At 44.0% G+C, this 16,533-nt stretch overlaps 1 protein-coding gene across 1 annotated transcript in view; it reads left to right on the forward strand.

The window, feature by feature from the left end:
- Positions 1-1,903: 1,903 nt before the first annotated feature.
- Positions 1,904-16,533, forward strand: part of LOC109885793 (transmembrane 9 superfamily member 4) — a 20,555-nt gene continuing 5,925 nt past the window's right edge. Inside the window, exons 1-14 of the mRNA XM_031794738.1 lie at positions 1,904-2,293; positions 4,055-4,168; positions 4,508-4,607; positions 4,813-4,969; positions 5,137-5,272; positions 6,446-6,569; positions 6,861-6,979; positions 7,327-7,509; positions 7,734-7,866; positions 8,055-8,136; positions 8,467-8,542; positions 8,655-8,738; positions 10,346-10,521; positions 16,160-16,223. Coding sequence (XP_031650598.1) covers positions 2,231-2,293; positions 4,055-4,168; positions 4,508-4,607; positions 4,813-4,969; positions 5,137-5,272; positions 6,446-6,569; positions 6,861-6,979; positions 7,327-7,509; positions 7,734-7,866; positions 8,055-8,136; positions 8,467-8,542; positions 8,655-8,738; positions 10,346-10,521; positions 16,160-16,223 — 1,611 coding nt within the window. The 5' untranslated portion in view covers positions 1,904-2,230. The remainder of the gene's footprint in view (positions 2,294-4,054; positions 4,169-4,507; positions 4,608-4,812; positions 4,970-5,136; positions 5,273-6,445; positions 6,570-6,860; positions 6,980-7,326; positions 7,510-7,733; positions 7,867-8,054; positions 8,137-8,466; positions 8,543-8,654; positions 8,739-10,345; positions 10,522-16,159; positions 16,224-16,533) is intronic.

A 16,533-nucleotide genomic window follows, 5' to 3' on the forward strand; every position in this document is an offset into this window, starting at 1 on the left:
GTGTGCAGTGACATTCTATTTCTTAACTTTGACTTGACCACACTCATTTGACTGAACAGCCGCTCAACCTCCGCATTTGAGTGTGGCAAGGAGAGGGCAGCGAGTGCAGCTTTGCACAGTTCTTCAAATGGATTTGACCCGGAAGATTCCGTGTAGTTACTGACTTCACTCCAAAACTCGACTGTATTTTCAGTTAAACACCTAAACAGATGGACGTTTCTCCATTGGGAAACAATTTTATCAATTGTTTGGGGCTGGTATCCCAGTAGCTCAGATACTTTAATCATTTCAGTGGTGTCTTTATTGTGCTTTAGTGTTTCCTTAACACTGAACAAGGCCATGTGTCACAAGGCTTCTAGGTTGTCTGGGAGCCTTGCTTGCAGCTCCTTGCTTAAAGCAACAACGTATTGATGCACCATCTCCGAATGACCTTTTTGTCCCCTGGCTCAAGACTGTTGGTACCACATGCTCTCGAAAAGGTACCAAAGGTATGGTGATGGACTGAGATGTCCATCAATGGCATCCTTCAGGACATAATTTTTTTTGCCATAGGGTTGACTACTCTGCTGCAAATTGATGTTAAGAGATGTACCAGATTGTCCAAAAGCTTGACAGGATTTGTTTGCTCCTCCCTCAAATGACTTCACTTCTACTTGTACGTCAGACAGGATTGATTTCCAGAATGTCAGGTATACATAGTTGGTCTTGTTCATGTACGTGACGTGGAGCACATCCACCATGTATCAATGCTCACTGTCCTTGGTCACCACAAAGTGGAGTTTCAGTTCTTCCTACTGGCTCAATATACGAGTTACCGCAGGCTCAATCGATAGCCAAAGTGTGGCACACACTGGTAGTCTGCAGGGGATTCTGGCCACAATTAATGGTGTTATACACTGCTTTGTACGCCTCGCACCGTTTTGGGGGAATCGAAAACCAGTTGTATGTTTCCCTGATGAAGTACTCAACACTTCTAGGGATGGTTTCGTTGGATGCTGCACTGACAGACAATTGTAAAGACTGACACACATAGAGGATGAGTACCGAATTGGGCAATGCACATTCTTCCTTTGTTGTGCACCCCAGTCATCATGGACGCATTATCAGTTCCAATACCCTGAAGATTTTCTTTTTTAAAGCTCTCAAGAAACTCAACTACCGCCTTTGCTATTGATCTGGCATCGCCCCCCTCCAATTCAACCAGCCCGAGAAATGTGGACACCGGTTCCTTTTTTAGCACTGAAATACGGAATCACCACACCCAGGTATGTCGAGACACTGACATCAGTGGACTCATCCAAAAGGAGACTGAACTTCTCATCTCCCCACATCTGATGATACCCTTTGGAGAAAATAAGGAGCCAGTACTCCACTAATCATTTCTGTGCATTTGGAAGTTTGTTGCTGCCACAGAATCTGAAAAGGCAGCTTTGCAAGCCATACTTAAAAGGTTGCATGGTCGCAGAGAACAATGCTCCGCAATTGCCATTGCCATAGTAGCTTCTGCGCTCTTGCAGTTATCCACTTTCTTAACCAACTGTGGTAATGTAGACTGTGTTGTGGGGTTGTAAGGTTTTGATTTATTTATATGCAATGTTTTTTGATGTCATACATTGTTGCAAGCATATCTGATTTGCAGTAGGCACAGTAGGCCTGACAATCATCCTCAATTACTGGCTTCAGACCTTTAAATTCAGGTACAGACTCCCACTCTTTTCTGTACTTCTGGCTGTACAATTTTGATTGAGACATGTTGATTTTTGTTTTAAGTTCTGTTCAAGATCAAACATTCGTGACCAAATATATTCATTGGGTTTGTCTCGTTGAACGCATACTACTGCTGCTGCAGTCAGCCAACAATGATTTGAAATTTGCTGAAATTGCAACAGGCCTTCGGCTGCCTGTGCACGAGCTGAGCGCCTGCTTCCAAGGTCACTCACAATGCACTTTTGCAGCCAGGCACGTGTGTTGTGACTGAGTGTGTGACAGAGAAAAATCGGTTTTGTGTCATTTAGAGGGAAAATGCGTGCATTTTAAGCATTTGAGTCACTTTTCAAAAGTTGCTAAAAGTTCCAAATCCATTTTTTTTAAGTGGCTAAATTTGATGTTAGGTGCTGTTTGAGGAAAAAAAGTTTGCCAGGGTAGTCTGAAAAATTGCCAAATCTAACAACATAATTGCTAAATTGGCATCACTGATTCGCAGGCTCCTCAGTATGACGACCGGGGCGAAATGATTTTGGTTCCTTTCACGTCACGAATGACACGTGTATTCAAGATGGCGGCCGCGGCGATGGTAAGTGAGAAGCAATACAATTTTGTTCTTCAAACATCTGTCAGATTTCACTGTCTACCTTCACCTACAAGCATATTGTTGTGTTATTCTTCATATCTGCGTTTACTTTATCAAGTGAAATAAAAAGTTATGATTTAACGGTATTTAAATGTGGTGTCCTTCTACATTGTTGGTTTGTCAATGGTGCAGAAGTGCTAGTAGTAGGCTAGTGTTGACGACGCTAACCAGCTAACTTGTCAAATGTGTTTTCAAGCGTAAATCCACAATACAATAATGTTCCTTAATTCTTACTGTATGTTGACCAGAAAGGAAATGAATGTCGGTTACGGTTGACAGTAATACTTGACTTCGTAGCCCTTGGCTTTTGCGTAGCTGGGCTGTTATCTGTCTAGCCAACAACCTCCTACAGAAATGTAAGGTTAGCTAACTTGGCTAGTGAATTAGTCTCAATCATAATCTAACAATAGATACGCATACGCTTTCTAAACGTTTGTAGCAACTGGGAATGCAAAGCAGGTCGTTTTCATGTGGTAGCTGTCTAGTTCGAGCACCAGAGCCAGTTTAGTTAGCTGACGTTGCGTGGCGAATGCTGACGTTGCGTGGCGAATGCTGACGTTGCGTGGCGAATGCTGACGTTGCGTGGCGAATGCTGACGTTGCGTGGCGAATGCTGACGTTGCGTGGCGAATGCTGACGTTGCGTGGTTCGCTGGCTAGCTATGCATTTTTGCATTGTGTGTATTATATAAATGTAGCCAAAGGCGATCTCCTTGATGAGTTTCTATGTGGCGTATTTAGTTGACATTCACATCAAAACAATTTACTAATAATGTCACCTAGCTATTTAGTTAACGTTAGCTAGTTAAGTGTGCTATTGTGAGTGTGGATATTGTCATACTCATTTTTATACAGATAGGTTGCTAACAAACACCTGTAGCTGCCTAGCAAATTAATAACTTGAAACGAGATTAATATGATAACTTTGGCTACATTGGGTTGTTTGGTTTGTTATTGTTTTTATCAACATGTATCTTTTCAGTGATTACACGTTTCACTGCTAACACAGAATGTTCATGCTTGTCCCCCACCCATCCCCAGAACCAATGCAGAATAGTTACTGTCTGATTAGAGTCATGGATACGGTAGTTTTTCAAGCACTCCAGACAGGAAAGGAAAATCCAGTTGGACTGGTGTGACATTTAGTTTTAGTAGAAGGCCTATGTTTGCCTGCTAAATCTTGAGCTCTCTCACTCTGAGTGAAAGGGATTTATATAGCCTGCACTTTCAATGAAATTTCCCATCTGTAATTTTTGTTGTTGTTGTCCAGTACTAGGTTTAACCTGGATCTGGGAACCCTGGTTTTAAAATGATGTATTGTTCTAATATTTGTCATGCAGTGTTATTGTAACACCCTTAAGCATACAGTAAATAATCCACAAGATCATATTGAGATATTAAGGTGTTTCTATACCATCAGTGGGCTGTGTAGTAGGCCTGCGGTCTAGCCACTGTAACTGGTTAGATGCGCCATACTGTAGGTCCATGCCAAGTACACTCTCAAAAGTTTTGTGTAAGTGATTGAGACATCTTGGATTGTGCTTGATACTGTGCACCAATAAACCTACTACATTGTAATCTGATTACCATCATCTCAGGGTGAAAAATGTGTCTCACCTTACATGGCCCGATGGCGCCTCCACTCTCCATTGATTGCTCAATTTCCATTGTAGGTATGTGGCAACTAGTCTGTTTGTGTGTTGCAGGCGACGTGGTTGGCCCTTCTGCTGTTGTCCTTGTTACCTGGAGGAGTCCAGGCCTTTTACGTGCCTGGAGTTGCTCCTATGAACTTCCACCAGAACAGTGCTGTAGAGATTAAGGTAAACTAAGCAGAAACGTGTCCTACTCCTCCTAGCCTTTTTATGTCTAATCAACATAATAATCTAATGGTTTTTTTGGGGGGCTGTGTTTGTTTCTGCCTTGGCTTTTTATGGATTTACTAAGTTGCCGTTGTTTGGTTTTCTAAGTATGATGATGTATGTTGTCATAACCTCATTTTGATACAGAGACAAAAGCCTGTTTAGCTCAAATGCTTTTCCAAGGCAGATTGAGGTGAAAACTAGGTATTGGTTGTGTAGCCTATTTGCATGCAGTTGGCAGGTTAGGCAGTCAGTCACTCAAATGAATGTGCATATTGATTCCCCCCCACCCACCACCAGGCCGTGAAGCTGACCAGCTCCCGGACTCAGCTTCCCTATGAATACTACTCCTTGCCCTTCTGTCAGCCTGATAAAGTGGTTTACAAAGCAGAGAACCTGGGTAAGTAAGCATCTCTCTCTTCTCTCCTCTCGTGCAGATGTGTTGTTCCAAGCGTCTTGTGTCGCTGTTTGGAAGGTTTACTCTTTGCTTGTGTACTGTGTGTATTTGCTGATGATTAGTCTTTGTATGTGATTTATTATCATCTGTTGCACCTCAAGGCCCTCACCAAGAAGTCCTATTGACGTGTTATTCTGTGTGTGTGCAGGGGAGGTGTTACGCGGGGACCGTATTGTCAACACCCTGTACTCGGTACTCATGACCCAGGACAGGAAGTGTGAGGTGGTTTGTGCCAAGCTGAAACTCAATGTGCAGCAGAGTAAGCTGGTGGCTGAGCGAATTCAGGAGGAGTACTATGTTCACCTGTGAGTTCCCTTTCCTCATTACTCTTTCTTACCTTTTTTAAGAAACTGTCAGCATGCCTGTGAATCATCTACCATTGGATCAATACAATTAGGCAGCGCATTTATCAGGTAACTGTGTAAAATGCTGCTGTATGGTCCATGTTAATCCTGTCTATAAACTCCCACAGCATTGCAGACAACCTCCCAGTGGCTACGCGGCTGGAGTTCAACCCCAACATAGAGGCAGGGGCTGAGGACAAGGAGGTGGTGAAGGATGTTCAGTTTGAACACGGCTACAGGTTGGGCTTCACTGACAACAACAAGGTACTGAACCTCTTTACAAGGACATAACTACAGGGTGGAGAGAGAGCATGGACACATCTGAATGAGATTAGGGGAGTGGAACGCTGAATCCTTCTATTTGACCCACTACACTTTTAAGATGTGAAGACAGCAGGGTTTTTTCTAGATATACCATTTGTTTTTATAGAACAGATCTTGTTGGGCAGGGGATCTTTAAAAAAATTCAACTTGAGGCCCAAATGACAACTTGACCGTCCACCCGAGACCAAACTCGTCCTTCAACGACCCAAATTAATAAAAAATAGTGTGATTATAGATAACTCACAATCCTCTCACATGCCCAGGGCCTACTTTGGGTCCCAAGTCAAACCATAGTTTAAGAAACCCTGCTTTAGGATGTTTTGTGTTCTGTTCTCTCTGGTACCTGTCCTACAGTATGTTGTCTCTACTATAGTTCTACCTGTCCTACAGTATGTTGTCTCTACTATAGTTCTACCTCTCCTACAGTATGTTGTGTCTCTACTGTAGTTCTACCTGTCCTACAGTATGTTGTCTCTACTATAGTTCTACCTGTCCTACAGTATGTTGTGTCTCTACTATAGTTCTACCTGTCCTACAGTATGTTGTCTCTACTGTAGTGTTACCTGTCCTACAGTATGTTGTCTCTACTGTAGTTCTACCTGTCCTACAGTATGTTGTCTCTACTGTAGTTCTACCTGTCCTACAGTATGTTGTCTCTACTGTAGTTATACCTGTCCTACAGTATGTTGTGTCTCTACTGTAGTTCTACCTGTCCTACAGTATGTTGTGTCTCTACTGTAGTTCTACCTGTCCTACAGTATGTTGTGTCTCTACTATAGTTCTACCTGTCCTACAGTATGTTGTCTCTACTGTAGTGTTACCTGTCCTACAGTATGTTGTCTCTACTGTAGTTCTACCTGTCCTACAGTATGTTGTCTCTACTGTAGTTCTACCTGTCCTACAGTATGTTGTCTCTACTGTAGTTCTACCTGTCCTACAGTATGTTGTGTCTCTACTGTAGTTCTACCTGTCCTACAGTATGTTGTGTCTCTACTGTAGTTCTACCTGTCCTACAGTATGTTGTGTCTCTACTGTAGTTCTACCTGTCCTACAGTATGTTGTGTCTCTACTGTAGTTCTACCTGTCCTACAGTATGTTGTGTTTCTGCTATAGTTCTACCTCCACAACCACCTGTCCTTCATCATTTACTACCACAAGGAGAAGCTGGAGGACAAGGAAGAGCACAACTACAGAGTTGTTCGTTTTGAGGTGGTTCCCCAGAGTGTCAAGGTGGAGGGTAAGTTACACAGTGTCCTTCCTGAGGTACGAACGGGTTATTTGAGCCCAATAAACACAGTGCATTCAAGCATTAAAAAAATACAGGAGTGGAGGACGGCTCGTAATAAGGTCTGGAACGGTTCGAATGGCTTCAAACACAACCATGTTGATACCGTTCCACCTATTCCGTTCCAGTTATTACCACGTGCCCCTCCTCCGCAATTAAGGTGCCACCAACCTCCTGTGAAATACAGTGTGTTTCTATTCTCCCCCTTCTCTATGTTAATTCTCTGTACGGATCCCTCTGCAGACCTAAAGGTGGCTGATAAGGGGTCGTGTACCCTGCCCGAGGCCACTAACTCAGCTCCTCAGGAGATTGACCCCTCCAAGCACAATGAGGTTCTCTTCACCTACTCTGTCCGCTGGGAGGTAAGAGGCACAGCCCCTCTCTTCATGTTCTATCTTTAGGTTTTTAGCAACGGCAAAGATTTTACATCTTCCTCTGTAAAATGTGAAACGTTGTGATGCACTTTAAATAGAATGTCACTTTAAATAGAATGTCACTTGACTTAGCTGGCTACGTTGTTGTTAATGGACCTCTTCACTGAGGAATAAGGTTATTTGTTGTTAAATATATTTCTTTGTTTGCTAGGCTCCTTGATTGTGTAATTGGTTGTCTTGTAATGCGAGGTTCTCTAGATAAAGAGCCCTTGGGTCTCATTAAGGACTCCCCTTCCTAAAGAAATAGAAACTGAGCCCGTTTGTCTGCCCTGTAGGAGAGCCAGGTGAAGTGGGCATCTCGCTGGGACACCTACCTGACCATGAGCGACGTGCAGATCCACTGGTTCTCCATCGTCAACTCAGTGGTGGTGGTCTTCTTCCTCTCTGGGATCCTCAGTATGATCATCATCAGGACCCTGAGGAAGGACATCGCCAACTACAACAGAGAGGATGACATAGTAAGAGACCCCACTGACTCTGCTAAATATGACATGGCTTTGGCTTCTGACGTCACTTTGTGTCTGTAGCTGCAGAGAGAGAGACTCAGTTAAGTAAGTGTGAGACTGCGGAGATTTGAAAATGCGACGTTGTGTTCACCCTCTCAAGAAAAGTATTTGCTTCTTCCCGTTGTGTGAATGAATGTGGGTATTGTCTGTGAAATACCAATGTCTGTCTTCGTTAGGAGGACACCATGGAGGAGTCGGGCTGGAAGAATGTCCATGGAGACGTGTTCAGACCTCCACAGTATCCCATGATCCTCAGCTCTCTGCTGGGCTCGGGCATACAGCTCTTCTGCATGATCCTCATCGTTATCTGTAAGTGGGCTGTAAAACGGGACTCCTAAAACCTCTTCAATAGTACTCTATCTACCAACTGGCATTTCCATCAAGGACGTGCATTGTAATGTCTGGATATGAGTCATCCATCACAACTGGAGATGAAAGCGTGGTCGTGTTTGTCTCTGTGACATGGGGCTAAAGCTGCTGTGTTATCTGTCCTGTAGTCGTGGCCATGTTGGGGATGCTGTCGCCTTCTAGTAGAGGGGCCCTGATGACCACTTCCTGCTTCCTGTTTATGTTCATGGGGTAAGACACGAGAGTTGCCCTCCTTATTTCTCTCGCCCAATCCCACTTGTGGACATTTTGATAAGTACAAGCAGTATGGGGGGGGGGTTCCACCTAGCTTGTCAGAGGGTGTGGTGGAGCGAGCGATTAATTTTTTATATTTTTTATTATTATTATTATTTTTTTAATTATATGTTGCTTACACCTATCAAATCCTCTCAGATATCCACACAGAGATTGGGTGTAGTGTAGAGCGTAGGGGTCCATTTGGGACTGGGGCCTCTGGCTGTGGTCTGTCTGCTGTCTATACGCTGTGGGAGAGCCATCCGTATGACTGTTTTCTCTTCCTAGTGTGTTCGGTGGATACTTTGCTGGCAGACTCTACCGCACGCTGAAAGGTCATCGGTGGAAGAAGGGAGCGTTCTGTGTGAGTACTACAAATGGATGCTATCAATGGCTAGTGCTGTATGTTAAAGGAAACTTGGTGTCTTGTTGCCTACTGTTCACGTGGGACTGTTTCTCCTCCGCTCTGCCTGCAGACGGCCACTCTGTACCCTGCCGTGGTCTTCTGCATCTGCTTCGTTCTCAACTGTTTCATCTGGGGAGAGCACTCGTCTGGAGCCGTGAGCTAGCTAGTCTCCTCCATTACAGGCCCACTGTATATCAACAACACATTCACTATATATAGGCCCACTGTATAGCAACAACACATTCACTATATATAGGCCCACTGTATAGCAACAACACATTCACTATATATAGGCCCACTGTTTAACAACACATTCACTATATATAGGCCCACTGTATATCAACACATTCACTATATATAGGCCCACTGTATAGCAACACATTCACTATATACAGGCCCACTGTTTAACAACACATTCACTATATACAGGTCCACTGTATATCAACACATTCACTATATACAGGCCCACTGTATAGCAACAACACATTGACTATATACAGGCCCACTGTATAGCAACAACACATTGACTATATACAGGCCCACTGTATAGCAACAACACATTCACTATATATAGGCCCACTGTATAGCAACAACACATTCACTATATATAGACCCACTGTATAGCAACAACACATTCACTATATATAGGCCCACTGTATAGCAACACATTCACTATATACAGGCCCACTGTTTAACAACACATTCACTATATACAGGTCCACTGTATATCAACACATTCACTATATACAGGCCCACTGTATAGCAACAACACATTGACTATATACAGGCCCACTGTATAGCAACAACACATTCACTATATACAGGCCCACTGTATAGCAACAACACATTCACTATATATAGGCCCACTGTATAGCAACAACACATTCACTATATATAGGCCCACTGTATAGCAACAACACATTCACTATATATGGACCCACTGTATAGCAACAACACATTCACTATATATAGGCCCACTGTATAGCAACAACACATTCACTATATATAGGCCCACTGTATATCAACACATTCACTATATATAGGCCCACTGTATAGCAACACATTCACTATATACAGGCCCACTGTATATCAACACATTCACTATATACAGGCCCACTGTATAGCAACAACACATTGACTATATACAGGCCCACTGTATAGCAACAACACATTCACTATATACAGGCCCACTGTATAGCAACAACACATTCACTATATATAGGCCCACTGTATAGCAACAACACATTCACTATATATAGGCCCACTGTATAGCAACAACACATTCACTATATATAGACCCACTGTATAGCAACAACACATTCACTATATATAGGCCCACTGTATAGCAACAACACATTCACTATATATAGGCCCACTGTATAGCAACAACACATTGACTATATATAGACCCACTGTATAGCAACAACACATTCACTATATATAGGCCCACTGTATAGCAACAACACATTGACTATATATAGACCCACTGTATAGCAACAACACATTCACTATATATAGGCCCACTGTATAGCAACAACACATTCACTATATATAGGCCCACTGTATAGCAACAACACATTGACTATATATAGGCCCACTGTATAGCAACAACACATTGACTATATATAGGCCCACTGTATAGCAACAACACATTGACTATATATAGGCCCTACCTCACAGCATAGTAAGGACTATATCTCTTAGTTGAAATATGACTGTGATGTCTTGTGTTGACATCAATCACACCATCTCCCTCCTCAGGTCCCCTTCACCACCATGCTGGCTCTACTCTGCATGTGGTTCGGTATCTCCATGCCGCTGGTCTACTTTGGCTACTACTTTGGCTTCCGGAAGCAGCCGTACGATAACCCCGTCCGTACCAATCAGATCCCTCGCCAGGTGCCTGAGCAGCGCTGGTACATGAACAAGTTTGTGGGGTGAGTGTCCTTGTCAAGCCTGCCTATTGCTATGTTCTAGAGCAGTGGTTCCTGAACTTTTTATAGTCCTGTACTCCAAACAGTCAACCTCCAGCTGCATACCCCCTCTAGCACCAGGGTCAGCTGCGTACGCCCTCTAGCACCAGGGTCAGCTGCATACCCCCTCTAGCACCAGGGTCAGCTGCGTACCCCCTCTAGCACCAGGGTCAGCTGCGTACCCCCTCTAGCACCAGGGTCAGCTGCGTACCCCCTCTAGCACCAGGGTCAGCTGCGTACCCCCTCTAGCACCAGGGTCAGCTGCGTACCCCCTCTAGCACCAGGGTCAGCTGCGTACCCCCTCTAGCACCAGGGTCAGCTGCGTACCCCCTCTAGCACCAGGGTCAGCTGTACCCCCTCTAGCACCAGGGTCAGCTGTACCCCCTCTAGCACCAGGGTCAGCTGTACCCCCTCTAGCACCGGGGTCAGCTGTACCCCCTCTAGCACCGGGGTCAGCTGTACCCCCTCTAGCACCAGGGTCAGCTGTACCCCCTCTAGCACCAGGGTCAGCGCACTCTCAAATGTTGTTTGCCATCATTGTAAGCCTGCCACACACACACTATACAATACATTTATTAAACATAAGAATGAGTGTGAGTTTTTGTCACAACCCGGCTCGTGGGAAGTGACAAAGAGCTCTTATAGAACCAGGGCACAAATAATAATATAATAATAATCAATAATGTTGCTCTTTATTTAACCATCTTACATATAAAACCTTATTTGTTCATCAAAAGTTGTGAATAACTCACCACAGGTTAATGAGAAGGGTGTGAATAACTCACCACAGGTTAATGAGAAGGGTGTGAATAACTCACCACAGGTTAATGAGAAGGGTGTGAATAACTCACCACAGGTTAATGAGAAGGGTGTGAATAACTCACCACAGGTTAATGAGAAGGGTGTGAATAACTCACCACAGGTTAATGAGAAGGGTGTGAATAACTCACCACAGGTTAATGAGAAGGGTGTGAATAACTCACCACAGGTTAATGAGAAGGGTGTGAATAACTCACCACAGGTTAATGAGAAGGGTGTGAATAACTCACCACAGGTTAATGAGAAGGGTGTGAATAACTCACCACAGGTTAATGAGAAGGGTGTGAATAACCCACCACAGGTTAATGAGAAGGGTGTGAATAACTCACCACAGGTTAATGAGAAGGGTGTGAATAACTCACCACAGGTTAATGAGAAGGGTGTGAATAACTCACCACAGGTTAATGAGAAGGGTGTGAATAACTCACCACAGGTTAATGAGGAGGGTGTGAATAACTCACCACAGGTTAATGAGAAGGGTGTGAATAACTCACCACAGGTTAATGAGAAGGGTGTGAATAACTCACCACAGGTTAATGAGAAGGGTGTGAATAACTCACCACAGGTTAATGAGAAGGGTGTGAATAACTCACCACAGGTTAATGAGAAGGGTGTGAATAACCCACCACAGGTTAATGAGAAGGGTGTGAATAACTCACCACAGGTTAATGAGAAGGGTGTGAATAACTCACCACAGGTTAATGAGAAGGGTGTGAATAACTCACCACAGGTTAATGAGAAGGGTGTGAATAACTCACCACAGGTTAATGAGAAGGGTGTGAATAACTCACCACAGGTGAATGAGAAGGGTGTGAATAACTCACCACAGGTTAATGAGAAGGGTGTGAATAACTCACCACAGGTTAATGAGAAGGGTGTGAATAACTCACCACAGGTTAATGAGAAGGGTGTGAATAACTCACCACAGGTTAATGAGAAGGGTGTGAATAACTCACCACAGGTTAATGAGAAGGGTGTGAATAACTCACCACAGGTTAATGAGAAGGGTGTGAATAACTCACCACAGGTTAATGAGAAGGGTGTGAATAACTCACCACAGGTTGATGAGAAGGGTGTGAATAACTCACCACAGGTTAATGAGAAGGCTGTGAATAACTCACCACAGGTTAATGAGGAGGGTCTGCTTAAAAGGATGCACATAACTGAAAGGATGCACATAACTGCAATGTTGTGTTGTACTGGAGAGAGTCTCAGTCTTAAATAATTTTCCACACACAGTCTGTGCCTGTATTTAGTTGTAATGCTAGTGAGGGCCGAGAATCCTCTCTCACATAGGTACGTGGTTGCAATCAGTGCCTTAACAGCGCAATTTGCCAAGGCAGGATACTGAGCGCAGCCCAATCCAGAAATCTGTCAGTGGCTTCTGATTAAATAACATGAGGCTCTCTTGTTCAGATATGGGTAAGTGGACTGGAGGCGGGGCATGAAAGTGATAACAAATCCAGTTGTTTGTCTTCGGTTTCAGGAGAGTACCTGCGTAATTGCGTACCCAACTCACCCATGTGCTTCGCTGTATCACATTTGACATTGTTCATAAGCTTGAGTTTATTTGCACACAAAAAATCTAACATAAGGAAAGACCTGTGTGTTGTCTTTGTTAATGCAAACAGAGAAGAGCTCCAACTTCTTAATGAGTCTCAATTTTGTCCCGCACATTGAATATAAACTCAGCAAAAAAAGAAACGCCCCTTTTTCAGGACCCTGTCTTTCAAAGATAATTCTTACAAATCCAAATCACTTCAGATGTTCATTGGGGGGGGGGGGGTCAAAATCAAAAGTAACAGTCAGTATCTGGTGTGGCCACCAGCTTGCATGCTTGTTCAATGAACCATAAACAATTAATGAACATGCACCTGTGGAACAGTTGTTAAGACACACAGCTTACAGACAGTTCATTTTTGTAACCTTTATTTAACCAGGCAAGTCAGTTAAGAACAAATTCTTATTTTCAATGACTGCCTAGGAACAGTGGGTTAACTGCCTGTTCAGGGGTAGAACGATGGAATTTTTACTGTGTCAGTTCAGGGATTCGATCTTGCAACCTTTCGGTTACTAGTCCAATGCTCTGACCACTAGGCTACCTGCCGCCACGGTAGGCAATTAAGGTCACAGTTATGAAAACTTAGGACATTAAAGAGGTCTTTTCTACTGACTCTGAAAAACACAAAGAAAGATGCCCAGGGTCCCTGCTCATCTGTGTGAACGTGCCTTAGGCATGCTGCAGGGAGGCATGAGGACTGCAGATGTAGCCAGGGCAATAAATTGCAACATCCGTACTGTGAGACGCCTAAGACAGCGCTACAGGGAGACAGGACGGACAGCTGATTGTCCTCGCAGTGGCAGACCACGTGTAACAACACCTGCACAGGATCAGTACATCCGAACATCACACCAGCGGGACCGGTACAGGATGGCAACAACAACTGCCCGAGTTACACCAGGAATGCACAATCCCTCCATCAGTGCTCAGACTGTCCACAATAGGCTGGATTGAGGGCTTGTAGGCCTGTGGAAAGGCAGGTCCTCACCAGATATCGCCGACAACAACGTCGCCTGTGGGAACAAACCCACCATCGCTGGACCAGACAGGACTGGCAAAGTGCTCTTCACTGACGTGTCATGGTTTTATCTCACCAGGGATGATGGTCAAATTCGTGGTTATCATCGAAGGAATGAGTGTTACACCGAGGCCTGTACTCTGGTGCGGGATCTATTTGAAGGTGGAGGGTCTGTCATTGTTTGGGGCGGTGTGTCACATCATCATCGGACTGAGCTTGTTGTCATTGCAAGCAATCTCAACGCTGTGCGTTACAGGGAAGACGTCCTTCTCCCTCATGTGGTAACCTTCCTGCAGGCTCATGCAGCATGACAATGCCACCAGCCATACTGCTCGTTCTGTGTGTGATTTCCTTCAAGTCAGGAATGTCAGTGTTCTGCCATGGCCAGCGACGAGCCCTGATCTAGGCCCCCCCCCCACCTGAAATGTCTGGGAACTTGCAGGTGCCTTGGTGGAAGAGTGAGGTAACATCTCACAGCAAGAACTGGCAAATCTGGTGCAGTCCATGAGGAGGAGATGCACTGCAGTACTTAATGCAGCTGGTGGCCACATCAGATACTGACTGTTACTTTTGATTTTGACCCCCCCCCCCCCCCCCTTTGTTCACGGATACATTATTCCATGTCTGTTAGTCACATGTCTGTGGAACTTGTTCAGTTCATGTCTCAGTTGTTAAATCTTATGTTCATAAAGATATTTACACGTTAACTTTGACAATAAATGCAGTTGACAATGAGAGGACTTTTCTTTTTTTGCTGAGTTTAGTTGCGGAGAATCCCTGTAATCCTAGATTCAGATCATTCAGGAGAGGAAAAAACATCACCCAGATTAGATGTGTAATTGCGCACCCAACTCACTCAGGTGCTTCGCTATATCACATTTAACATTGTCCGTAAGCTTGAGTTCATTTGCACACAAAAAATCATACAATGATGGAAGGACCTGTGTGTTGTCCTTGTTAATGCAGACAGAAAAGAGCTCCAACTTCTTAATCATAGACTCAATTTTGTCCTGCACATTGAATATAGTTGCAGAGAGTCCCTGTAATCCTAGATTCAGATCATTCAGGTGAGAAAAACATCACCCAGACAGGCCAGTTGTGTGAGAAACTCGTCATCATGCAAGCAGTCAGACAAGTGAAAATGATGGTCAGTAAAGAAAATTTAAGCTTGTTTCTCAATTAAAAAAATTAAATGTCAATACTTTCCCCCTTGATAACCAGCGCACTTCTGTATGTTGTAAAAGTGCTACATGGTCGCTGCCCATATCATTGCATAGTGCAGACTATACACGAGAGTTCGGGGGCCTTTCTTTAAGAAAGTTGACCAAAATGTCTTTCAATCTGTCAGGCATTCCCTTGGCAGCAAGAGCCTCTCGGTGGATGCTGCAGTGTACCCAAGTGGCGTAGGGAGCAACTGCTGGCACACGTTACCAGTCCACTATGTCTCCCTGTCATGACTTTTGCGCCATCAGTACAGATACCAACACATCTTGACCAAAGTCCATTTATCACAAAGCTGTTCAGTACTTTAAAAATATAATCTCCTGTTATCCAGTGATTTGCAGAAGAGGATGTCTTCCTTAATTGACCCCCCCCCCCCCCCATAAACGTAACGGACATATACCAGGAGCTGTGCCAGGCCCACCACGTCTGACTCATCCAGCTGTAACGCATATAATTCACATATAAGATGCTTCTAGCCCCTTCTTATTAATGGTATCTGTTGCTTTTATACATGTCTTACTGCTCAAAAGTCATCTTTATTCTCTCAAACTCTGTGGCTTATTTTTCAAATTGTCATGTTTCTAAATGTCTGTGACAGATTGAAGGTTTCCTGTGAGAGAGAAGGTTAATGTGATTGGATGTTAATTATTTGACTAGGCTACCTGTATTTGACGTTGTTGTTTCGCTGAACACTAGATGGTTTCATTTTATTTTTGGCAGTGAAACGAGGCTACTCAGGCGAGGGGGGGAAAAGAACTCACCCAAATGTATAGCCCCGTTGGAAAATATAAATGGACTGTTTGAAAATGTGAAGAAAAATATTTGTATTTTAATGTGAATCACATTTTTATTTGGCATACCCCAGTTTGGGAATACCTGCTGGGGAGCAAAACCTTTCCTCGTATCCAGTCACACAACTTGTCATTAAATCACTGTTAATCCTAATGCAGTGTCATGACATTTTCTCTTTTTTTTTAAAGCATCCTGATGGCTGGGATTCTACCGTTTGGTGCCATGTTCATTGAGCTCTTCTTCATCTTCAGTGTGAGTAGAAGTCCTTTCCTGTACCCTGTTCTAGTCTAGCCTGTTCTAGTCTAGCCTGTTCTAGTCTAGCCTGTTCTAGTCTAGCCTGTTCTAGTCTAGCCTGTTCTAGCCTGTTCTAGTCTAGCCTGTTCTAGCCTGTTCTAGTCTAGCCTGTTCTAGCCTGTTCTAGCCTGTTCTAGCCTGTTCTAGTCTAGCCTGTTCTAGCCTGTTCTAGTCTAGCCTGTTCTAGTCTAGCCTGTTCTAGTCTAGCCTGTTCTAGTCTAGCCTGTTCTAGTCTAGCCTGTTGAAATAGGAGTGTAGAGGGGAACCG

The sequence above is a fragment of the Oncorhynchus kisutch genome, linkage group LG17 (genome assembly GCF_002021735.2).
Source record: "Oncorhynchus kisutch isolate 150728-3 linkage group LG17, Okis_V2, whole genome shotgun sequence".
NCBI lineage: Eukaryota > Metazoa > Chordata > Actinopteri > Salmoniformes > Salmonidae > Oncorhynchus > Oncorhynchus kisutch.